The sequence below is a fragment of the Rhinatrema bivittatum genome, chromosome 5 (assembly GCF_901001135.1).
Source record: "Rhinatrema bivittatum chromosome 5, aRhiBiv1.1, whole genome shotgun sequence".
Taxonomy (NCBI): domain Eukaryota; kingdom Metazoa; phylum Chordata; class Amphibia; order Gymnophiona; family Rhinatrematidae; genus Rhinatrema; species Rhinatrema bivittatum.
The window spans coordinates 61,674,232-61,700,272 of NC_042619.1; the positions used below are offsets into that span (position 1 = coordinate 61,674,232).

Below are 26,041 nucleotides of genomic sequence, written 5' to 3' on the forward strand. Positions count from 1 at the left end.
AGCAGCAGGGCCTGGACGGGAAGCCGACTGCATCTGTACAAAGGCGTGGATCCCCTTAAATAAGTCCACCCAGGAAATGGAAGCGGTCTCCAGCCGTCGGGGTACCAGGTCCCCCGGGATTCCTGGCTGTTCGAGACAGCCCGCTAGATCCGGGGTGGCCCCTGGGGAACTGTCGGTAAACCTCGGTTGAGACTGGTCCTGGCCCGAGGCTCCCACGGCCTCCTCACATTGGGCACAAAGGGAGTCTGGCTCCTCGCTCTGCGTGGCTCTAAGCTGGCACGCTGAGCACAGGCCAAGAGCTTTCACGCCGGAATCGGGAGGTGCCGCCTCTGGAGACGCCGGGGTGTTTAGGTGTTCCATCGCGTCTTGCGAATGCAGGGCGCCGGCGCTTATGCGATATGCTGCCAATAATATGCGCTCAATAATATGCTGTCAGCAATATGCGCTCAATAATAATATGCGCTCAATAATATGCGTTCAGCAATATGCGCTCAGCAATATGCGCTCAGCAATATGCGCTCAGCAATATGCGCTCAATAATATGCGTTCAGCAATATGTGCTCAATAATATACAATATGCGCTCAATAATATGCGTTCAGCAATATGCGCTCAATAATATACAATATGCGCTTAATAATATGCGTTCAGATAACATACGCTTAGCAATCTATATGCTGCGTTGTGCGCCTCTCAACAGGCGCCTATCTGTGTGCGCCTATCCGTAGGCGCTCAATACCTGAACAAGGCAGACAAAATGGCGACCTCCACGGCGTGCCGCATGCAGGCAACGCCGCCGAACCTCGTACCTCGGAGACCAAAAAGTAAGAGATGTACGCCTTACCTGATCCTCAGCGCTTCCTGGCTGAAACCCGGGCGGTCTCCAGCTGCGTGGGGAGAGGGGAATACCTTCACCGCCGCGCTTGAGGAAGTGCACCCGCTGCCTCTAAGCCGCCGAACTCATCTCGCTCGGGGCTAAGTCCACGCCGGGACCGAGGCGCCTCTCAGCCAGGCCCGAGCCCTTCTCGCTCGGGGGCTAGGTCCCTGCCGTGATTCGGCCACCGGACCGAGGCGTAGACCTCCGAGGGATCGCGGAAATCACCTCGGGAAACTCAACTGGGGGAGGGACCCGAGGGTATCACCGCAGGAGTGCGAGGCTCGTCTTCTGAGAAATTTGGAAAGTAGAAAATAGAAAATAGTATTGGAAAACACGCTCAGCGAGCGTGCAGGCGCTCCAAACTGCTTTGGAGACGGAAATTACTGAGTTGCTTCACTTCCTGTGGGGGTATATGTACCTGTGCTGACGTCAGATCCGTCTCCAACTGCTAGCACGAGCACACTATACCCACTTGTTCTGAGTCCATCTGCTACACACTAGGAAAAGAAAATTATTCCTCACCTGCTAATTTTCGTTCCTGTAGTACCAAGGATCAGTCCAGACGGTGGGTTATGTCCCCCGTCCAGCAGATGGAGTCAGAACAAAAGCTCGAGGGGAGGTCCTATATGACCTCACTCCCAGTGCTACAATCCTCAGTAACAAGACTTTCAAAGCCAAGAAGAGAAGAGACGGAGGGATCAAGGAAACGCGACTGTTCAAAAAAGTATAATTAAGAATTGAACTGCTCTAAACCATTTACAAAAATGGAACTTGCAAACCAAACCGAAAACCTCGATCATCCCCTGGGACACCAGGGAATGACAGAGGAAGAGACAGAAAAGAGTAGAGCTGACGAGCAGAGGCGTTTCCCAACAAAAAATCCCCCCAAATACTAGGGAGGGTGTCTGGACTGATCCTTGGTACTACAGGAACGAAAATTAGCAGGTGAGGAATAATTTTCTTTTCCCTGTACGTACCAGGATCAGTCCAGACGATGGGATGTACCAAAGCTTCCCTACTACGGGTGGGCCGAAGAAAGCCCTGCTCGAATGACACTATCTCAGAAAGACCCGAACACGGGAGCACGAACGTCCAGACAATAGTGCTTGGAAAAGGTATGCAATGACTTCCAGGTAGCCGCCCTACAGATCTCCTGCGCGGACACCGACATACTCTCCGCCCATGACGCCGCTTGAGCCCTTAGCGAATGAGCCTTAACCGTCAGAGGTGGTTGTCTACCGGCCGTCAGGTACGCTGAGATAATCGCACCCTTCAGCCAGCGGGCGATGGTGGCCTTGGAAGCCATACGACCCTTCCTAGGCCCTGACCAAAGTACAAACAAGTGGTCTGAGAGCCGAAAATCATTTGTGGATGCCAAATATTGCAATAGGCATCTCTTGACATCCAAGGATCGCAGTTGCCTAGAGTCCTCCGACGAGAAGGAAGGCAATTCAACCGACTGGTTGAGATGAAAAGAGGAGACTACCTTTGGTAGAAACGAAGGCACCGTGCGTAAGGACACCCCGCAGTCCGTGAAGCGCAGATAAGGTTCCCTACAGGACAGCGCCTGGAGTTCCGAAATGCGGCGCGCTGAAGTAATAGCCACCAGAAAAATAGACTTAAACGTAAGATCCTTGATGGTGGCCATCCGCAAAGTCTCGAAGGGCGAGTCACCAAGCGCCCTGAGTACCAGGTTGAGACTCCAAGAAGGACAGGATGGTCTGGTCGGAGGCTTCAACTGTCGTACCCCCTTAAGGAAGCGGACAATATCTGGATGCGCCGAAAGCAGCGAATCCTTACCATTGTGGAGAAGCGCTCCCAAGGCAGCCACCTGTACCCTAATGGAGTTGTACGCGAGTCCCATCTCCAGACCCGACTGCAAGAAGGAGAGAATCTGCGCGACCGAGGCGCTACCCGGGATAAAAGAGCGCGAGACGCACCACTCCTCAAAAACCTTCCACACCCTTACGTAAGTAACCGAGGTGGACGTCTTTCGAGCTCATAAGAGCGTGGAAATCACAGCCTCCGGGTATCCCCGACACCTGAACCTACGCCTCTCAAAAGCCAGGCCGCAAGTCAGAAGCGATCCACCCCCTCGAAAAATATGGGACCCTGCCTGAGAAGTCGCGGGAGGTGACCGAGACGAATCGGACCTTCGCGAGCGAGGTGTAGGAGATCCCCGAACCATGGGCGACGAGGCCATTCTGGTGCCACCAGGATTACCGGGCCTGGATGGGTCTCTAGCCGCCGAAGCACCTTCCCCACCAGAGGCCACGGCGGGAAGACATACAGGAGAACCTGCTGAGGCCATGGCAGAACCAGCGCATCGACCCCTTCTGCGCTGTGTTCCCTCCTGCGACTGAAGAAGCGTGGTGCCTTTGCATTTGCTGCTGTGGCCATGAGGTCCATGCGGGGCTTGCCCCATCGCTGTACTATCAGGGTCATCGCGGCCCCGGAGAGCTCCCACTCCCCGGGATCCAGACGCTGGCGGCTGAGAAAGTCCGCCTGCACATTGTCGACGCCTGCTATGTGAGAGGCAGATAAGCGGAGCAAGTTGAGCTCTGCCCAACGCATCAACTTCTCCGCCTCCCACACGACGAGACGACTCCTCGTGCCTCCCTGGCAATTGATGTAAGACACCATAGTTGCATTGTCCAACAGAACCCTGACCGCCCTTTGACAAACTAACGGGAAGAATCCCTGAAGGGCTAGTCGAACTGCCCTGGTCTCCAGCCGATTGATGGACCACTTTCTCTGCTCCTTTGTCCATGTGCCTTGGATGGAGCTCAAGTGGCAGACAGCCCCCCATCCAGTGAGGCTGGCGTCCGGGGTGACCACTACCCAGTCCGGGGTTTCCAGAGGCACTCCCCGTGCCAAGCGTTGAGGGTCTAACCACCAATGGAAACTGAGACGAGCCTCCGCCGGGATCGGCAGTACCGCTTGGTAATCCCTTGAAGCCGGCTTCCACCGGGACAGCAATGCCCACTGGAGGGGCCGAAGATGAGCGAAGGCCCACGGTACCAGGTCGATCGTGGAGGCCATAGTCCCCAGTACCTGAAGGTAATCCCAGGCTGTGGGTTCCGGGAGGGATGAGAATCGCTGAATCTGCGCACGCAACGCCTGTGCTCGCTCCGGCCGCAGAAACACCTTGCCTAACTTCGTGTTGAAATGAGCCCCCAGAAAATTCAGCGTCTGCGAGGGTGTGAGATGACTCTTGTCATAATTGATAATCCAGCCCAGTGACCGTAGGAGAAAAACCACCTGGTTCACGGCCTGCATCCCCTGCTGTTGAGACTTCGCCCGAATGAGCCAGTCGTCCAGATATGGGTGAACTAAGATCCCTTCCCTGCGGACAGCCGCCGCGACTACCACCATCACCTTTGTGAAGACGCGTGGTGCCGTGGCTAGGCTGAAGGGTAACGCCCGGAACTGGAAGTGTTGACCCAGGATCTTGAAGCGTAGAAATTTCTGGTAATCCGGATGAATTGGGATATGGAGATATGCCTCCGTCAGATCCAGTGATGCAAGGAACTCCCCCTGGTGAACAGCGGCCAGGACCGAGCGGAGGGTTTCCACGCGAAACCGCGGAACCCCTAGAGCTCTGTTAGTGGTCTTGAGGTCCAGAATGGGTCAGAAGTTGCCCTCCTTTTTGGGCACCACGAAATAGATTGAGTAATGACCTCGACCCAAATCGGAGGCGGCCACCGGCCTTATTTCCCCTAAGGCTAGCAGCCGATCGAGGGTCTGTCAGACGGCTCCTTGTTTGTGGGGAGACCCGCATGGGGAGAAGAGGAACCTGTCTCTGGGAGCGCGGACAAAATCCAATGCGTAGCTGTTCTTTAGGATGTCCAGGACCCACTGATCCGATTTGATGTGGACCCACTCCTTGTAAAAAAGAGCGAGACGACCCCCCACCCTCGGGGTCGGCTCGTAGGTCCGCCTGGCATCATTGTGCTGGCTTGGCGGAAGAGCGAGGGCCTGCCGGCTCCTTGCCGGTCCTACGCCCACGAAAGGACCGGTTCCAAGACTGAGAGCGAGAGGAAGGATACCGAGGCGCTTGCTGCTGTCTGTTAGCTCGCGCCCGACGCTGGTTCCAAGTCCGGTTTCTAGAGAAGCTGAATGACCTGGTTGAGTGGGGCCTGTCCTCCAGGAGTTTATGCACCGCATTCTCGTTGAGAGACTTTATAATTTGGTCCAAGTCCTCCCCGAAGAGGAACTTGCCCTTGAAAGGCAGGGATCCCAGTCGCGCCTTGGAAGAAGAATCCGCCGACCAGTTGCGGAGCCACAGAAGGCGACGGGTCGACACCGCCGCCACCATGGAGCGAGATAAGACCCGGAGAAGGTCATGTAGAGCATCCGCTCCATAAGCCAGGACAGACTCTAACCTGTCTGCCTGCTGAGCCTCGGTTTCTGGAAGATCCTGCGAGGTGAGCAGTTGTTGAACCCAACGCAGTCCCGCTCTCTGAGCTAGAGCAGTACAAATAGCCGCTCGGACTCCGAGCGCGGAGACCTCGAAGATCCTCTTTAGACAGACCTCCAAGCTTCCTGTCCTGAAGGTCCTTCAAGGCAGTACCGCCCATAACTGGGATGGTAGTACTCTTCGTTACTGCCGAGACAGCCGAATCCACCGCCGGGACCTTAAGCAATTCAAGGAAATCCATAGGGAGAGGATAGAGCTTTTCCATTGCCCTGCTGACCTTGAGAGAAGCCTCCGGAGCATCCCACTCCCTGCAAATCAACTGCAAGAAATTTGGATGGGTGAGAAAAGCCTTGGGCAGAGGCCGAAGCCCTGCCAGGAGGGGATCCCCCTTTCTCACCTTAGGATCCGGAACAGACGGCTCCGGGGGAGGATCAATGTCCATCTCTTGAAGAATATATGGGATGAGCCCATCCAACTCCTCCGCTTGAAATATGCGGAGGACCCATGGGTCGTCGCCCTCCATCTGGGCCGACACACTGGGATCCTCCCCGGTCGAATCCTGGGAGGGGTCCGCCTCCGAACTTATGTGGACACCCCGCGACGGTCCCGCGGGCGCCCTGGAGGGTGTCTGAGCCGTCCCTAACGTCTGTCCCAGCCCCAGCACCGAAGGTCCCCCCAAAGAGACGTCCAGTCGTGGCAGTTTAGCTGGCGTAGGACTCAAGTGAGGATCCAGGGACTGGCTGCTTTGTAGGAAGGCCTGGTGCATCAGCACCACAAACTCCGGCGAAAAACCTGGCAGTCCAGAGGAAAAACCTCCCGGGACGTTTCCAGCCGATTGCCTGCCCTCCTGCTCCGTCCGGGGGGCCAAAACAGGAGGAAGCGCCACCCACGATTCCCCTGCCTCATTTTCTGACCCGCCGGCCTCCTCGTCAGAAAACAAAATGGCCGCCGTTCCCACGCTCAGCGGGAACGGGGACTGACGCCGCCGAAACGCGCTCTCCTTGCTGTGGTCTCCTGTGCCGTCCCCCGACTGCGTCTTGTCTTCCTCCGCTGGAAGACAGGATGAACAGAACCCCTCCGACGAGAGCCGGCTTGACTGCCGGCCACACGAGGAACAGGCCGCCTCGCGCGGCATGACCCGCAGTTAGGGGAGGCAGGAATAACCCTAGCAGCCGCCACTTTGTCCACTTGTCCGTCGTCCCTACCCCTGCCCCTTTATTCTCCTTGATCCCGTAAGCATTCACTTTATACACATTGACAACACAGAGAACTGTTGTTGGTATAATAAGGCCGCAGCGTTTATTTAACAAATCAATGCAACTTCCCTGAGTACCCGAGCCGGTATGATGTCTCCACCCCTGCCCGCCGTAAGTACCAAGCCAGGCAGTCTTACTCCCTGGGCCCCCCGCCTTGTCCGCCAGCCAGGGGGCCGCGACCATCGGCGCATTCCGCGCTCCAACCTTTTTACGCCGCCCAAGGCGCGGATCGGCTACCACGCCGTCCGGTGATGTCACCAGCACCACTTGCACTATGCCCAACCGGCCCGGGTAACCGCCCTCCCCTCTCAGCTGCGACATTAACACCATCAATGAATAGCATTTGAACTGGACTAACTAACATGAGTATGCTATCTGCTGCTTAAGTTATTCAGTTATAAGAATGTACACTCGTGATATTGTCATCTTAGTATAATACAGTGTTATTGGTTTTATTGTACGTTCACTCTTTACCAAAATTCTCCGTTCTCGCTACTTATTCGTAGGGTGGGTGGGTGGGATTTCAGTGGCTCGCCGGGGCAAGAAAAGGGGGGTCCTGGTCTCTGCCGCGGCCCTTTAACGGGCCGATGATGTCATCAGCCGGCGTCGCCCATGATTCCCCTGTGCGCCAGCGGCGTGGCCTAGCTCCACCTTTCCTGCTCGCACGCGTACGGGGGGGGGGGGGGGGGGTGATGGACCTTTTCCCGCACCGGTACGGCCGCGTCGGCGCGCACTTCTCCTTCCTCCTTTTACTGGACGCCGTCCGCGTTGGGGGAGGGGGCGTCGCGTCGGTTATTGGTGGGCTCTGGCCATTCGGTTCAGGCCCACTATTAACCCTAGCAGCCGCCACTTTGTCGTTAACCTTTCGATTACAGCTACTACCCTGTGGTTACCGCTTTCTCACTTCACCCTGCCAGATTATTGTGTTAACACGCTCTGCGGACCCCTGTCTGATCTAGCTGTCGAGTTGGTCTGCTCTGCGGACCACCGCCGGACGCGTGCCACATCTGCATTCGAGTCTGTTCCTTGGGTAGTCCATTGCTGTATCATATAGCTTATCTTCCTCTGGGGGTGATTACCCCAGCGTCTGGCGAGCTCTCGGAGCCCCTACCCTTGGGTGGCTTCCTCACCTTTTGACAAGGGACCACAACACTTTGTCCAATACCACTGGTTGCAAAACTCCATGGACTCAGCGCAGATCGCGTGGGTGGCTTCCTCGCCTTTTGACAAGGGACCACAACACTTTGTCCAATACCACTGGTTGCAAAACTCCATGGACTCAGCGCAGATCGCGTGGGTGGCTTCCTCACCTTTTGACAAGGGACCACAACACTTTGTCCAATACCACTGGTTGCAAAACTCCATGGACTCAGTGCTGCTCATGGCCTTGCAGGCCATTCCTTGCAAGTCCCATTAGAACACGGGCAACACAAGTCTTTGAACATCTGGCTGCAGAATAGTATCTGTTGCCTGCTCACCTGAACACCTCGACAGCTTCAATTAAAGAACTCGTATTTCCAGTAGTGAATGTTAAAATAAATTAAACTTACACTGAAATGAGCAGCGACAACGGTAAAAGAACGCGGGAGGAGCGGTCAATGTTAGAAAATACCATCCTAGAAGCACAGTCCAGATTGCCCCCTCCCTACTACAAAGAAATTGTCCGTTCAATCCTGCTCTCTGCTTCCCATCCTTTGCCATTCTGCAATACACAAGTCCCTTGCTGAATCATATAGCTTAACTTCCTCTGGGGGTGATTACCCCAGCGACTGGCGAGCCCTCGGAGCCCCTACCCAGGGGTGGCTTCCTCGCCTTTTGACAAGGGAACACAACACTTTCTCCAATACCACTTGTTTCCAAACTCCATGGACTCAGCGCAGCTCATGGCCTTGCAGGCCATTCCTTGCAAGTCCCATTAGAACACGAGCCACAAGTCTTTGAAAATCTGGCTGCAGCATAGTTTCCGTTGCCTGCTCACCTGAACACCTCGACAGCTTCAATTAAAGAACTCGTATCTCCAGTACAATGGTAAAAGAGCGCGGGGGGTGCGGTCAATGTTAAAAAAATACCATCCTAGAAGCGCAGTCCAAACTGCCCACTCCCTACCACAAAGAAATTGTCCGTCCATCTACCTGTTCGCCCCCTTCCCCTACATCTACCTGTTTACCCCTCCACATGTTTATTAACTCCCTCCAAGGTGAAGCAGATTTGTGAAGGCAAAGCCTGCCCCTGTCAAAGACATGCGGACCTTGTTCCTCCCAACCATGTCTTTCCATATGTTCAGCGATTTTGATATCTAGAACACTTTCGACTATTAATTTCTGGCGCTGAAGCCCTGCTAACCAGTATGTGGTCAAAAAGGTGTGCTTTTTTTTTTTTTTTTTTTGTAGGGGGGGGGTAACGGTTGTGGAGAAGAATTATGACTCCCTGTAGTAAACTATTCTTTCTAGCGGCCTAGCTACTTCCCCACAGCGATCTCGGAGCCCCTTTTATATTTTACCACTACTTGATGGAAAAAACCCTGGCATGGGCTTCTGCATTATGGGAAAGCAGTGACTCAAGTTTGAAAGGTAGGCTTAGTTTGAAAGGTAAGATTCCCATACTTAGGGGCAAAGTGTCCTTGTAACATGTCCATGGAAGTAGAAGTGGCCAGCCGCATACTGTGAGCCTCCTACCCCCTTTTTTTTTTTTTTTTTTGACGAAGAAGAGGAGCCTCTGCCATTCAAGGTGTAACGAATTAACTTCGAAGGAGCGACTTTTCGATGCACATGTGGCTGTGCGTGCGCTGAGATGATCCGGCCATGCCGTCCAACTTGTCCAATGTGCCTGGGCTCATGCCAACAAACGTGTGATCTGCAGGAGAACATAGCTCTAACTACCCCAATCCCCCATAATCTTTTGACAGTCTCACTGCTCTAAATCTTTTTCTTCGTGTACTCCAAAACTGGAGGACTTATCTTAGACTATTGTTGAAACGAAGTTCCCGAGCTCACAAGGAGAAGCATGGGAAACAAAACCCCAGTCTCGCTGCATTTGAGCCAGGTGCTCTAGGCTACATAGGAAGCCTTGAACATATATGTATTCGAAGAACGCCCCCGCTCATGTCATTACTACCATATTGTATGTGGGGGGGATCGTTGAGGAACCAATCCGTACTGCCCCGGTCTCCGGGACACCGACCTTGCACACTATGGTGCTTGGATAGCCCTAGCTAGCAGGGCATATGCCACAGTTCAGCTGGGCCACATTGGAAATGTCCAGCTGTAAAGGTAGTAGCAGTCATTACAGCACCCTGTATTACCATGTTATCGAGCCTACAATACGTCTTCTTGGATACGTTCTTAATACGAACCGTGATGTACTTCATTTGCACCCCAATTGGTTCCCTCCCCAGGGAAGAGTTTAACCCCTCTCCTCAGCAATATACGAAGACCATGCACTCAAAATACCCGAGAAGGGATTGATCCGACCCTCCAAGTCCACTGCTGCCAGCGCAGGGTTTTTATTTATTTATGTATTAATTTTTAAATATATGTAGGGACAGTACCGTACCCTTCCTCAATCCCCGGGGTCTGAACGAGACTCTTATGCAGGCCGGTGACCCTTGCCTTTTAATACAGCAACTCCACGCACCAGCGTGTATCTATATTACAGATAAGATCCTGTCGGACCTGCAGCGTCAGTGCTTCCGGGTATAACCTGCCGACATCCTGATGTGTTCCAAAATGTACCAACACACTAGGACTATGCAAACAGGTTCAAAGATGGTTATTTGTGCATAGTATCCGCCCCAAGCAGCGGATTCGTGACTCTCTAAACCAATCCAAGTGTGACGCCGCGATCGTAAGTACTTGCTGAGCATTCCCACTTGCCATTCAGTCCCATTCCGTCGACGTAGGCCTCGCACCTCCCACCTCAAATTCCTGCATCTGTGGCACGCCATCCCTGTGGTTCCCTCTCATTAGTTTGAGGCCATATAAGCTTCTGTCCCAGCCCCTCAGGGGCTGGGACGGAAGCTCTGTATCCCCGGACGGGTCCTCCGGCTCATCCGTGTCCATGGTCGATTCCAGCTCCCCCCTGGGAACCGAGGACCGGAGTGGTCGAGCCCTACTCTGGCCCTCTGACCCCGGATCTGGCTTGGACCTTTTCTCCGCCCGAGGCCCCAAATCCGGACTGGAGGTCTCCCATGCCCTCTTCTTGGCCCGTCTATGGGCCTTGAAGGCCTTATGCATAAGCAGAACAAACGCGGACCCAAAGGACAAGTCCGAGTCCGAGGCCTCTTCTTCCTCCCCCTCAGAGGGATGTGGAGAGAAAGCCCCCATGGCAGAAGCGCGACTGTCCACCTTGGGACCCCCCCGCTGCGGGGATAACCTCGGCAGAGGGTCGTCCTCCCCCTCACATGCCGGCAACTCGCCTGCCGCGGCTTCCCTTGGACCTAAAATGGCCGCCGTTCCCGCCGGCGAAGAAAACAAAATGGCACCCGGACCCGGCGTCCCCGCACTGATCGCCGGCCTGCCGACCTCGGGACCGGCGCGTACCTGTCTGCTGCCCCGAGACCCTGCCAGCGTCGCGGACCCCCCCTCCCCGCCGGAAATGCATGACGAAGACAGGCTGTCCCTTGACAGCCGCATGGCCGCGGACCCGCAGGCCTGACATGCAGCTCTCTGCGGCATTGCGGCCCCGAAGAGGAAAAAAGGGTAGGCACAGTACAAAAAAGAAAAGATCTCCCCGGCGACGGCAGTCCTCTACCTCCCCCCTCACAGGAACAGGACAGGAGAGACGAGGCATAGACAAAAGAAGAAAAACAGGCAGTACTTTTTTTTTTTTTTTTTTTAACACACAGACACAGTTACCGGTAAATCAGGTCCGGGTCCAGCTGGGGGGAGGGAACCGGCCACCCCAATGTCACCCCCAGCCCTGATAGACGCTGACAGTGGTGCTCCCCCACGTAACAGCGGCCTCAACCAGAGGGGATGGTCCCCTCAAGACCACACTACCCTCTGGGAGGCAGGCTCGGTGACCAGCAGGCAAGCCTCTGCGGTCCGAACCCCAATCCGTCGGCTTCCTACTCTCGAACTGCTTTCTCTTCCTTTTTTTTTTTACACACTAACTACCACCTAAATCTAGGCCTCAGCACAGACTGTAGGTTTGGCACCCTCTCCACCTGCTAGGAGCAGAAGAATACTGCCGGACTGTAAGTGGCACCAGCCTAGATATAGGCGGAGTTTTTGTTTGTAAACTTCTGTCTCCATCTGCTAGAGGGGGGGCCAAACCCAGGAGTCTGGACTGATCCGGGTACATACGGGGAACATCGTGTAACTATAGCAAGGGTTATTTTTCCCTAAATGCAACACCTTGCACTTGTCCACATTAAATTTCATCTACCATTTGGATGCCCAATCTTCCAGTCTTGCAAGGTCCTCCTGTAATGTATGACAATCTGCTTGTGATTTAACTACTCTGAACAATTTTATATCATCCGCAAATTTGATAACCTCACTCGTCGTATTCCTTTACAGATTATTTATAAATATATTGAAAATATCCTATCCCATGACTTTTTAGTTTTCTTAGAAGCCTCTCATGAGGGACTCTGTCATAAGAACATAAGAAAATGCCATACTGGGTCAGACCAAGGGTCCATCAAGCCCAGCATCCTGTTTCCAACAGTGGCCAATCCAGGCCATAAGAACCTGGCAAGAATCCAAAAACTAAGTCTATTCCATGTAACCATTGCTAATGGCAGAGGCTATTCTCTAAGGGCCTGATTTTAAAAAGCATTTACTCGAGTAAAAACCAGGTTTACTGGAGTAAATTCACTTTACTTGAGTAAGTGGGTTTTTGAAAATTGCTACAATATATGCCATTGACTTGCCTATAGGATTTACTCACATAAGTGCACTTTACTTGAGTAAATGGCTTTTGAAAATTGCTACAATAGTAGCTACATTTACGCATGTAACTCCTTTTGAAAATTACCCCCTAAGTGAACTTAATAGCAGGTAATGGACTTCTCCTCCAAGAACTTATCCAATCCTTTTTTAAACACAGCTATACTAACTGCACTAACCACATCCTCTGGCAACAAATTCCAGAGTTTAATTGTGCACTGAGTAAAAAAGAACTTTCTCCGATTAATTTTAAATGTGCCCCATGCTAACTTCATGGAGTCAAACGCCTTCTGAAAATCCAAATACACTACATCTATCGGTTTACCTTTATCCACATGTTTATTCACCCCTCCAAAAAAACAAAGATTTGTTAGGCAAGACTTCCCTTGGGTAAATCCATGTTGACTGTGTTCCATTAAACCATGTCTTTCTATATGCTCTACGATTTTGATCTTTAGAACAGTTTCCACTATTTTTCCTGGCACTGCAGTCAGGCTCACTGGTCCAGATCGCCCCTGAAGACCTTTTAAAATATTGGGGTTACAATGGCCACCCTCCAGTCTTCAGGTACAATGGATGACTTTAATGATAGGTTACAAATGTTAACTAATAGATCAGAAATGTTATTTTTTAGTTCCTTCAGTATCCTAGGATGCATATCATCTGGTCCAGATGATTGGCAGTTTGTCAATCTGGCCTACTACATTTTCCAGATTCACAGTGATTTGGTTCTTTAAATGTTTCTTTTTTTGCTTTGGAACACAACTGTTTTGAGTGGATTGTTTTTTGTTGTTATGTTGGAATTCCGTGAATTCTGCTCCCACAGCACAAATCTGTGCTTGCAGAAATAAGCTAGGAGCAGTATATACCAAAGTAAAAAAGTTGAATAGTTCAGCTCAGTTACTCACCTTGGAAAGGTGTTGAGGTAGTGTGATTAGGTTTGAATAGGGAACAACATTTGTTAATCAAGGGAGCTGTGAGTCACTCAGGCTGACTAACTAAGTGTGAAGATTGTGTGTTTTGTGAATAGGTACTATTGTGTATTTGTGAATAGGTGCTATTCTTTGTTAATCAGCACAGCAGTGAGTCACTCAGGAAATCTAACTGAAGTGTACATCTCCTAAGGGATTATTTTGCACTAATTTACTTTAGAAGCACATTATAAATTAGAAGGAAAGAGCTCAGTAACCCACATTCCAGTGGAAACACTGAGAGGAGAGGATCACCTTGCTGGTGGCTGAAAGGAATCAGTAAGTTTTTGCTTGGGACATTGACTTTTTTAAAAGTATTGGGGCAAAGTTAACTATTTGGGAATATTATTTAGTGTGTTTGTGCCTTTAATAGTCAGTCAGTGAATAAAACAAGTTAGACTGTTTGCATTTTTAAATAGTCAGTCAATAAGGTAGCAGTAGGTAGGCAGTGAATACACAAGTTAGACTGTTTGTATTTTTAGTCAGTCAATAAGGTAGCAGTAGGTTGGCAGTGAATAAATAAACAAGTTAGACTGTTTGTATTTAGTCAGTCAATAAGGTAGCAGTAGGTAGTGTGTTTATTTTTTAAAAGTCTACCTGACTATTAAAGTGTCCTCCAGACTTTTAAAGAGCTAAGTGTTTTATTTAATAAATAACTGAGTGCATTGTATTGAAAAACAAAAAAAAACCCCACAAAAAAGTAGCCAGAAGCTAGAAATAAGCTAGGAGCAGTATATACCAAAGTAAAAAAGTTGAATAGTTCAGCTCAGTTACTCACCTTGGAAAGGTGTTGAGGTAGTGTGATTAGGTTTGAATAGGGAACAACATTTGTTAATCAAGGGAGCTGTGAGTCACTCAGGCTGACTAACTAAAGTTAGACTGTTTGTAAGGATCGCCTGGTAACATGCCTACCTGGTGCGAAGGTGGCGGAACTCACGCGTCACCTAGATAGGATTTTAGACAGTGCTGGGGAGGAGCCGGCTGCCGTGGTACACGTGGGCACCAACGACATAGGAAAATGTGGGAGGGAGGTTCTGGAAGCCAAATTTAGGCTCTTAGGTAGAAAGATTAAATCCAGAACCTCCAAGGTAGCATTCTCTGAAATGCTTCCTGTTCCACGCGCAGGTCACCAGAGGCAGGCAGAGCTCCGGAGTCTCAATGCGTGGATGAGACGATGGTGCAAGGAAGAGGGATTCAGTTTTGTTAGGAACTGGGGAACCTTTTGGGGAAGGGGGAGTCTCTTCCGAAGGGATGGGCTCCACCTTAACCAGGGTGGAACCAGACTGCTGGCGCTAACCTTTAAAAAGGAGATAGAGCAGCTTTTAAACTAGAACAAAGGGGAAAGCCGACAGTCGCTCAGCAGCGCATGGTTCGGAGAGATGTATCTTTAAAGGATACTAATGATGCATTAGAATTAGGGCATCCCGACAGTGAGGTTCCAATAATAAGAAAAGTAGTCCAAGTGCCTGTAACTAAAAACTCACCTGAGCTAAAAAATTCTAACTTATCCCTATCAATTAAAAAGCAGAATAAAAATACAATCAAAAAACAAACTTTGAAATGTTTGTATGCTAATGCCAGAAGTCTAAGAAGTAAGATGGGAGAATTAGAATGTATAGCAGTAAATGATGACATAGACTTAATTGGCATCTCAGAGACATGGTGGAAAGAGGATAACCAATGGGACAGTGCTATACCGGGGTACAAATTATATTGCAATGACAGAGAGGAGCAGTCGGGAGGAGGTGTGGCACTTTATGTCCGGGATGGCATAGAGTCCAACAGGATAAACATCCTGCATGAGACTAAATACAAAATTGAATCTTTATGGGTAGAAATCCCTTGTGTATCAGGGAAGACTACAGTGATAGGGGTATACTACCGTCCACCTGGTCAAGATGGTGAGATGGACAGTGAAATGCTAAGAGAAATTAGGGAAGCTAACCAAATTGGTAGTGCAGTAATAATGGGAGACTTCAATTACCCCAATATAGACTGGGTAAATGTACCATCGGGTCACGCTAGAGAGATAACGTTCCTGGATGGAATAAATGATAGCTTTATGGAGCAATTGGTTCAGGAACCGACGAGAGAGGGAGCAATTTTAGATCTAATTCTCAGTGGAGCACAGGACTTGGTGAGAGAGGTAACCGTGGTGGGGCCACTTGGCAATAGTGATCATAATATGATCAAATTTGATTTAATGACTGGAAAAGGAACAGTGTGCAAATCCAAGGCTCTCGTGCTAAACTTTCAAAAGGGAAACTTTGATAAAATGAGAAAAATTGTTAGAAAAAAACTGAAAGGAGCAGCTACAAAAGTAAAAAATGTCCAAGAGGCGTGGTCATTGTTAAAAAATACCATTCTAGAAGCACAGTCCAGATGTATTCCACACATTAAGAAAGGTGGAAAGAAGGCAAAACGAATACCGGCATGGTTAAAAGGGGAGGTGAAAGAAGCTATTTTAGCCAAAAGATCTTCATTCAAAAATTGGAAGAAGGATCCAACAGAAGAAAATAGGATAAAGCATAAACATTGGCAAGTTAAATGTAAGACATTGATAAGACAGGCTAAGAGAGAATTTGAAAAGAAGTTGGCTGTAGAGGCAAAAACTCACAGGAAAAACTTTTTTAAATATATCCGAAGCAGAAAGCCTGTGAGGGAGTCAGTTGGACCGTTAGATGATCGAGGGGTTAAAGGGGCACTTAGAGAAGATAAGGCCATCGCGGAAAGATTAAATGATTTCTTTGCTTCGGTGTTTACTGAAGAGGATGTTGGGGAGGTACCCGTAATGGAGAAGGTTTTCATGGGTAATGATTCAGATGGACTGAATCAAATCACGGTGAACCTAGAAGATGTGGTAGGCCTGATTGACAAACTGAAGAGTAGTAAATCACCTGGACCGGATGGTATACACCCCAGAGTTCTGAAGGAACTAAAAAATGAAATTTCAGACCTATTAGTAAAAATTTGTAACTTATCATTAAAATCATCCATTGTACCTGAAGACTGGAGGATAGCAAATGTAACCCCAATATTTAAAAAGGGCTCCAGGGGCAATCCGGGAAACTACAGACCGGTTAGCCTGACTTCAGTGCCAGGAAAAATAGTGGAAAGTGTTCTAAACATCAAAATCACAGAACATATAGAAAGACATGGTTTAATGGAACAAAGTCAGCATGCCTTTACCCAGGGCAAGTCTTGCCTCACAAATCTGCTTCACTTTTTTGAAGGAGTTAATAAACATGTGGATAAAGGTGAACCGGTAGATATAGTATACTTGGATTTTCAGAAGGCGTTTGACAAAGTTCCTCATGAGAGGCTTCTAGGAAAAGTAAAAAGTCATGGGATAAGTGGCGATGTCCTTTCGTGGATTGCAAACTGGCTAAAAGACAGGAAACAGAGAGTAGGATTAAATTAAATGGGCAATTTTTAAATGGGCAATTTTCTCAGTGGAAGGGAGTGGACAGTGGAGTGCCTCAGGGATCTGTATTGGGACCCTTACTGTTCAATATATTTATAAATGATCTGGAAAGAAATACGACGAGTGAGATAATCAAATTTGCAGATGACACAAAATTGTGCAGAGTAGTTAAATCACAAGCAGATTGTGATAAATTGCAGGAAGACCTTGTGAGACTGGAAAATTGGGCATCCAAATGGCAGATGAAATTTAATGTGGATAAGTGCAAGGTGATGCATATAGGGAAAAATAACCCATGCTATAATTACACGATGTTGGGTTCCATATTAGGTGCTACAACCCAAGAAAGAGATCTAGGTGTCATAGTGGATAACACATTGAAATCGTCGGTTCAGTGTGCTGCGGCAGTCAAAAAAGCAAACAGAATGTTGGGAATTATTAGAAAAGGAATGATGAATAAAACGGAAAATGTCATAATGCCTCTGTATCGCTCCATGGTGAGACCTCACCTTGAATACTGTGTACAATTCTGGTCGCCGCATCTCAAAAAAGATATAATTGCGATGGAGAAGGTACAGAGAAGGGCTACCAAAATGATAAGGGGAATGGAACATCTCCCCTATGAGGAAAGACTAAAGAGGTTAGGACTTTTCAGCTTGGAGAAGAGACGACTGAGGGGGGATATGATAGAGGTGTTTAAAATCATGAGAGGTCTAGAACGGGTAGATGTGAATCGGTTATTTACTCTTTCGGATAGTAGAAGGACTAGGGGACACTCCATGAAGTTAGCATGGGGCACATTTAAAACTAATCGGAGAAAGTTCTTTTTTACTCAACGCACAATTAAACTCTGGAATTTGTTGCCAGAGAATGTGGTTCGTGCAGTTAGTATAGCTGTGTTTAAAAAAGGATTGGATAAGTTCTTGGAGGAGAAGTCCATTACCTGCTATTAAGTTCACAGAGAATAGCCACTGCCATTACCATTACCACCAGATGCTGCACAAAGAAGTGCAGTGCTTAGCTGTTTCTGAAGTGTGCCGCCTCCTTTTTAAAGGGGGGGGGGGGAGGGTTACAGATCTTTGGGTTCCTTCCTTTTTTTCACACATAGATTAAACTTTGCCAATTCATAAATTATATTGTATCTCATAATGATATGCTTTGCAAAACTTTCCATCAATTTGTTATATCCTTCATATTGTGCTTGAATGACTGGGATATTATCTGCTTGGTTCCCAGTGGTAATTCAAAAAAAAATTAAAAAGTAGCAGGTTAAAGCAGCGGCAGCTATCACCTTCCACTTTTTCCCAATGGAGAAAAGAAAGGAATTTCAAAAAGATTCCAGCTCAGTGACTTGGCAGAAAATGTCCATGGCTGGTCTCCCAGTAAATACATTAGTTGTTTTCTGCTTCTCTTCTGGTTTACTTTTTAACATAGCAGCAATGCAGAACCATCTGAAAAGGATGTGCATTCATCTACACGAAATAGGAAATAAAGGCACTAGTTCCTATTTCGTCGCGTTCGAGGGGGCGGGGGGGGGGGGAGGAGGGAGAGAAACCCGCGAAATTTCGTACGGTTCCCTCTCGTTTTTTGGAGGGAGAGAAAGAGTACATTAAAAAAAAAAAACACTCTACAAATTTAACTAGAATCCCTCTCAAGACTTGCCGCAAGTACCTGGATGTCCGGCGTGATCCCGGAAGCGATCTCTCCCGCTCGGGCCGTCGGCTGCCAGTAAGCAAAATGGCGGCGGTGGCTCTTTGCCCTTACCATGTGACAGGAGCCGACCAATGGCACCGGTAGCACCTGTCACATAGTAAGAGCAAAGAGCCACCGGCGCCATTTTGATTACTGGCAGCCGACGGCCCGAGTGGGGGAGATTGCTCTCGGGACCTTCAGGTACGTTCGGAAAGTCTTGGGGGGTCGCGACGGTGGGGGGTTCCAATTAATTCAATCTGAAGGGTTGGGTGGGTTTGGGTTTTTTTTTTCTGGGCAGCCGATAACAAAATCGACCCGAACCGCGTGGAAACCGATATTTCCCGCGGCGGGTCGATAATGAAGGCCGATACAAAAGTTCGGTTTATCACATAAATTGAAACCATGCCTCCCTTATTTTAGGCCATTCACTGGGGTAGGAAAGGTAAATGGTTCAGGGGACTGGGCATTAAACAAAGCAGCTGTCATTTCTGCCCTGCCGATACAATCCGTTCCTCTCACCTCTACGTGTTCTTGTGACTTTTTTTTCAGCACTGCTGTTCTTCCCAAAACTGTGGCATTCAGGAGTCTATTATGCTGCCACTATGTGTTGTTATCAGGGAGGCCGAGCTCCTCAGGAAGAAGATACAAGTACTTCAGGAATGATCTAACTAGGAACAAGACTTTATTAACTGATAACACATACCCAGGGCCATGCTGACTCCCTCATGGCACACAACTTCACGTCTCCAGAGAACCAGATCTGATATCATTTAAGTGATTCCCTTTGATCCAAGAACCAAGGACTTCTCAGACAGAGGGACCTTTTTTTTTCTGTCCAGTATATTGGATACTCATGGCACATTTGCTTGCGGTAGTGGAACCATCTGAAGTAGAAGCAGCATGTGAATAGGTTCTGAGAGGGCCAACCTGAGTCAGGTTTATACTTTTTATAAAGTGTTTCAAAGCAAACTACAGAAAAAGAAGGGACATTTTCAAACTCAGTCTCTTAGGTGTTTTGGCTATATGTAAAAAAAATTTTCTGCCCCTGAATGAGGAAGGACGTTTTGCAATATTGTGCAGTCTGACCATTACTGCCCATGTTGGTTGGATCCATAGCTTATAAGTTTGTCATCTGTCATCCTTTCTCCCTATCAAGCACGAAGAGAGTTGCCAACTGGCCAGTACTCAGTAGGGATGTGCATTCATTTTTCACAAATTAGACAATGTAAATGATATTGTTTAATTCGTCATGGGTCGGAAGCACAGATAAACAAAGCGATTTTTGCCAAAATTTCAGCAAAATTCGTATTTCGTGTTAGTGCGCACTAACGGAGTTACTACACTAACGGAGGCTACATACACTTTCATAAGTGCATAGTGCGCAGTAATGACTTTGCACACTTATCCGGATTATTACTGCGCATTAACGGGAAATAGCGCACAATATGCTTAGGACATATACAGCGCACTAACAGAAAATGATACTAAATTGACACTTTTTAGTCAATTTAGGGATGAATATGTATTCCTATTGGCTGTCTTGAATCTTCTTGTTATTTATTCATGTTACCAAGGTTCCTGCTGAGGTGGTGGTTTTTTTACAGAGTGTGTTTTATATGGGCAATGGGAATGGGTGATAGCTTGACAAAAGGTTCTAGTCCTACTGTGATTGATAACATGTAATTATGTGACTAGAATTTGTTTGTTTATTCTTGTGTTACCAGGCACTGGCAGATGAAATGCTAGTGCATGTTTTGAATTTGCCAGTCCCTGTGCATTTTAGAAAGGGAGTCTTGGCATTATATGCATTATGCACACCCTTTTAATTTTCTAATCCTGTTTCATTTTTTATGAGAAGTACATGATGATTGAATTTGCCAAGTATAGGTTTATTTTCCCTCTTACTTTTACTCACTAGCTATATAATAAGAGGTTCTCTGCTTGTCTGTTGCTTTTGTTTTGTGGGGTTTGACGAGAAAACATCAGCTCTTTATTCAATCCATTCACTGGAGTTCTACTTGATTTATTATTGATTATATCAATCAATCAGTAATTAGCTGCAGCTGTTGATTGATAAGTCTTTCTTGTTAAAGGATAGCTCATAGGTGGCTGGCTTAGCTAGCTGCTACTACTAGCCAGCAAGCTAGGCTACTAGCCTAGTGTCACTGGTTAGTGGCTACTAGCTAGTAAGCTCTGCTTAGCACTTAGCAGCATTATCCTAGCTTAGATAGGCACCAGCAGCAGTGCTTGTAAGGTAGGTGCTTTCTGTGCAGAGCAGCAGTAGTGTTTTAGTAGATTTATTATATCAATCTACTAGATTTATTATAGCTACCTAGGCTACTAGCCAGTGAGCCACTAGTATATCAATCAGATCACTAGTGTCACTATATTTCCTATACTCTGTCCTGTGATCTGGGGCTATATATCTAAAAATACCAAACAGTGCAGCAGTAGTGTAGTAGATTTATTATATCAATCTACTAGATTTATTATAGTTTAGCTAGGCTACCAGCCTCGTGTCACTAGCCAGTGAGCCACTAGTATATCAATCAGAACACTAGTGTCGCTATATATCCTAACCTTTGTCCTTTGGTCTAGGGCTATTAATAGCTATTAGCTCAGTAAAGTTTTAAAAATAACAAACTAATTTAATAACTTGTTCAATCATCATGCCACTCCCCTCTGGAAGAAAACATGGTACTAGTAGTACTAGTATTGATGGTAAGAGCACTGGCGCTAGTACTAGTGCTACCAGAAGCAGTAGTCTGCCAGTCCCTATAAAAAAACTGCGATTTTTTGAGAAGAATCAGAATGAGGATGTAGAAGTGCAAGGTTACTTGCAGGGGAAGGAAGGAACTAAATCAGAACAATGTGAGGGAAAGGTCAAATTCTTAGATAAAAGAACAGTGCTGGAGAATATCTTGCATGTTGAATCTGATGTTGAGGAGGAGGATGGTGATGATCAGGGTTTCTTAGCTAGAAAAAATTCTGAGGAGGAGGCGAACACCACCAATGGCAATATCAGTCAGATTGCAAAACCAATGACAATGACTAGTCAGACTGCAAAAACAACCACTGCCAGTGCCATTATCACCCTTACACCATTTGAACATCAGCACGTGACTACAACTACTACTACTAGTATGAAAATTAGTGACCAGCCCAGCATAAGTGACAGTAGAAAGACATCTATGGTATGGAATCATTTTCATATTGGTGCTGATCGGAGATATGCCGAATGTAACCATTGTGAAAAGATAGTGAGCCGTGGAAGAAATCTTGGACATCTTAATAACACCAACATGAAATATCATCTGGAAAAAGCACATAGAGCACTGTTGCTTGTAGAAGAAGCTGATCCCACTGTTGTGCTTGCCCAGGCTTCAAGTAAACCACAGAAGGAAAGTAGTAGTACAGATTGTGTGCAGCAGCAGCATTCTCCTCCTCTTCCCCGGCAAGCTACCATTGAGCAGATGGGGTGGTGTCCTTCTACAATTTCACAGAGTAAGAAGCAGGCAATATCCAAAGTGGCTACACAACATATTGCTGTAATGATTGCTGTGGATGATCAGCCACTGCAGATTGTAGAAAATGAGGGATTTAAGCGGCTGATCCATTTTTTGGCCCCGTACTACAAACTTCCTTCAAGAACTACATTTAGCTGTCAGGTGCTTCCTTCCCTGTACACAAAATGTCGTGCTGAAATGCAGATTGTGATAGCAAGAGCAAAGGGGAGGAGCATCCATCTCACCACTGATATTTGGACTAGTATGAATGCAATGTATGCATATTTGTCTCTAACAGCACATTGGTGGCAGCTGGATGAGGCATTACCTGTAAGTAGTGGCAACAATAGCACCAGCAGCTCCAAAAAGGTTTCGCCAGGATACCGGTGGGCTTTACTTCACGCTCAAGTGCTGGACAAGAGCCATACTTCAGAAAATATCTTACAGGCAATTCAGGGGATGATGGAAGGATGGAATGGGCTCCTTAGAAGCAGTAATAAGGAACTTTTAAATGGATATTTCATTACTGACAATGGTGCCAATATTGTTAAGGCTCTGGCTGATGGTGGATTAAAGGGCATCCAATGCTTTGCACATATGCTGCACCTGGTAGTGAGGGATGCTTTGGGGCTTAGTGGTAAGGAAGGTGATACTAGTCAAGTCCTGAAGCAGTTGATTGAAAAGTGTCGCAAAATAGCTGAACATTTCAATTGCAGTGTGAAAAGTGGGAAGCAACTCAGAGAGAGGCAAATAGCAGTTGGGGCACCATTGCACAACCTTGTTCAGGATGTGCCTACCAGATGGAATTCCACTTATCTTATGTTGGAGAGGTTTTCTGAACAGCAGACACCTCTTCATGATTTGGCAGTGGCATCTGAAATTGGATTGGAAAGTCCTCTTGGATGTCAGGACTGGACAAACATTGCACAGATGGTGCATGTCCTCAAGCCTTTTAAAGAATATACTGATGCACTGAGTTCAGCTACAGCCACGTTAGGTGATGTCATCCCTGCAATATACTATCTGGAGCAGGTATTAGAGAAATTTCTGCATCAGCCAGAGTTCTCGAAGGAAGTGTTATTGCTTGTGAAATGCTTAAAAGAGCAAGTACAAAAAAGGTTGAAACCTGTCATGCAAAGAGATTGCTATATGTTAGCCGCTATGTGTGACCCACGTGTGAAAGGCAGTTTTGCTCACAAGTGCAATGCTCTTGGACACTGGAAAAGGAAGTTGATTAGAGTGGTTGAAATATTAATGTCAAAGAGGGTCAGTTTTAAGGATGATGATGATGAATTAGGAACATCTTCTTCTCAGTCTCCAACTCCATCCTGCTCAACTGCTTCCACCAGCTTCTCCCCTCCCATGAGAGACCAACCTCATCCCAAGTTTCATGAATTGGGTATCATGCTCCAGTCAAGAGCATCACTTGTTGGCAGAATTGTGAGTGGTGCTGACCAGCAGCAATACTTACAAGAGAAGCTTTCAGAAATTCATGTTAAGAGTTTTCTGTCTGAGCCAGTTCAGAGCATGGACACAGATCCCTTGAGATATTGGGCACAGAAAGCTTCAATGTGGCCTGAACTTGCCATAGTAGCACAGCACTTTCTTTCCTGCCCACCAACCAGTGTGCAAAGTGAAAGAGTATTTTCAATAACAGGGAATATTGTGAGTCCACACCGTGCACGTTTGTCTCCAGACTTAGTAGAACAATTGGTTTTCATCAAAATGAACTTTCCGCTGCTTGGGTATCCGGAAGTTCCCTGTGAGTGGGAGGAGGAGTGAGCCTCTTGTCAGGGGTTGGAAGAGAGGCTTTGCTCTGTGCAGCTGTGCTCCCCGCACCGCCAACTGGGGCACCCACCAGTGCCACTACCACCACAATGCCGCTGCCTCTTGTGGCCCCCAGAAGAAGCCACTCCGGGAGTCACAACACATGAACGCTCCTTCCTGCTGCATCCCCAACACCGCCCATTGGGGTGCACCTCAGCCTGCCAGCATTGAGCGCTGCTCCTGTCTCCTGTCTACCTCCTGTCCTCCCATGCACACAGGCTTCTTACTCCCAGGCTCTGTCTCCCACAGACACAATACGCACACACATGCTTCTCACTTTCAGGCTCTCTCTCCCACAGGCACAATACGCACACACATGCTTCTCACTTTCAGGCTCTCTCTCCCACAGGCACAGCACGCACACACAGGCTTCTCAATCCCAGGCTCTGTCTCCCACAGACACAACATGCGCACACACACAGGCTTCTCACTTCCAGGCTCTCTCTCCCACAGACACCACACGCGCACACACAGGCTTCTCACTCCCAGGTGATATGTGTGCCTGAGTTTGAAACCAACGTGGAGACTATGGCTCACCCAGAATCCTTTGCTGCCTTGGCCTGCTTGCAGTTCTGGCCATGGGAACTTTAAATGCCCTATTGATCCTGATTTGGAGAAACTACAGGAAACATCTGGACAGCGGCAGGAGTTGTCAAAAACTTATGCTGGAAGGTCATGGGGTCACAGAAAAGCAGGAGAAAAAGTTTAGAATCTCACAGGCTAATGTTTCCACTTATTGGTACCAGCGAAACCAGAGTCTTGGATACCTGACAGGACAAAGGACTAACAGAAGATTGACATGAACATTAGGCAAGTGGGCCTGAATTTGGGAGGGGGATCAGGGTAACTTAGGTTTAATTTATCTTGTTTTGACACAATAAACTTAATATATGATACTCCCATAGATCCCTATTAGGGATTATTGTATGTTTACCTATAAAAAAGCAGCACTCACTGACATACAGTGAGACACAGAGTAGTGCTTCTCCACAGAGAGAACTGTGACTCTGTTCCTCCCAAAGGTGCCTGCATTGCTTATTGATATGCAATAATAAATTTAAATTTGTTTCTACTAAATTTGGTATGGTACCTTTGTGTTCATGGAGTCAGTGCCTTTAAGCTGAGTTAGCACTTAACACAGGCTCTTTATTCCACAGACACAACACACACACAGGCTTCTCACTCCCAGGCTCTCTGTCCCACAGACACAACACGCACACACACAGGCTTCTCACTCCCAGGCTCTCTGTCCCACAGACACAACACGCACACACACAGGCTTCTCACTCCCAGGCTCTCTGTCCCACAGACACAACACGCACACAGGTTTCTCCCAGCGTCCACCTTTGAGGCAGGTCCCCGCTGGCTTCCTCTGCCTCACCTCTGAGGCATGAGTCTCAGACTCATTTACAAAACAAAATAATTGTGTGAATGAAGTATGAAAGAATTTCTGGCCAATGCAATCTTTGCATAGTGCACAGAGAGGTTGCATAGTGCGCAGAGAGGTTGCTGGCCACTAGTGGCTAGCTATGCCTCTCTTATATCCCACTACCGTAACAATACATTGATTAAAATAAAAATATACAGACTAAAATAAAAATATGCACACCCTGGAGTGTGTGTTGTGTATGCAGAAACACTTCGATGCCAAAAATTGCCATATGTTCTAGGAGCCCACTGAAAGCAGAGAATGTATTAATGCTTGTAATACTGTGATTCTCCCAGCCCCAGTATTGTTGTTCATTGCAATACTACTAGTACTCGTTGCAGTAGCCTGAGTACAGTGCAGTGCACAATATTGCATTGACCAGTTTGAAAGATGTATGAATGGGCAGTAGCCATGGTTGAAGCCTTGACGTTGGCGCTACTGCTCACAAGTATACATACAACTTGTGTTAATTCAACCAGACTGAATGTTTTATGAAAGTGTATGACTGAGCGCCATACTAGTAAAAACACTGAAATTTGTTGGATTATAATGTTTGTAATTTAGTACCATACTATTTAATTTAGGAGTAATTATTATTAATAACTTAAATAAGTTTTTTTAATAGTATAGTAATAAATAAACACAGAAAGACATCTATAAACGTAATCAAACACACTGGACAGTTTGTCACATTAGAAGAATTCTCAGACCACTAATATTTCTAAAATTACAAAAATAAATATTTTTTTT

At 47.6% G+C, this 26,041-nt stretch overlaps 1 protein-coding gene and 1 long non-coding RNA gene across 2 annotated transcripts in view; one reads left to right on the plus strand and one right to left on the minus strand.

Annotated features, from left to right (window-relative positions):
• The window catches only part of LOC115091979, a 38,940-nt gene extending 20,381 nt beyond the window's left edge, over window positions 1-18,559 (minus strand). Inside the window, exon 1 of the long non-coding RNA XR_003856869.1 lies at window positions 18,509-18,559. This is a non-coding gene — a long non-coding RNA (uncharacterized LOC115091979). The remainder of the gene's footprint in view (window positions 1-18,508) is intronic.
• A 95-nt stretch (window positions 18,560-18,654) lies between these two features.
• LOC115091980 (zinc finger BED domain-containing protein 4-like) lies at window positions 18,655-24,201 on the plus strand. The gene is made up of 2 exons (XM_029602391.1): window positions 18,655-18,730; window positions 19,079-24,201. The coding sequence occupies exon 2, from the start codon at window positions 21,199-21,201 to the stop codon at window positions 23,815-23,817; it is 2,619 nt and encodes an 872-aa protein (XP_029458251.1). The 5' UTR covers window positions 18,655-18,730; window positions 19,079-21,198; the 3' UTR covers window positions 23,818-24,201.
• Window positions 24,202-26,041: the final 1,840 nt, after the last annotated feature.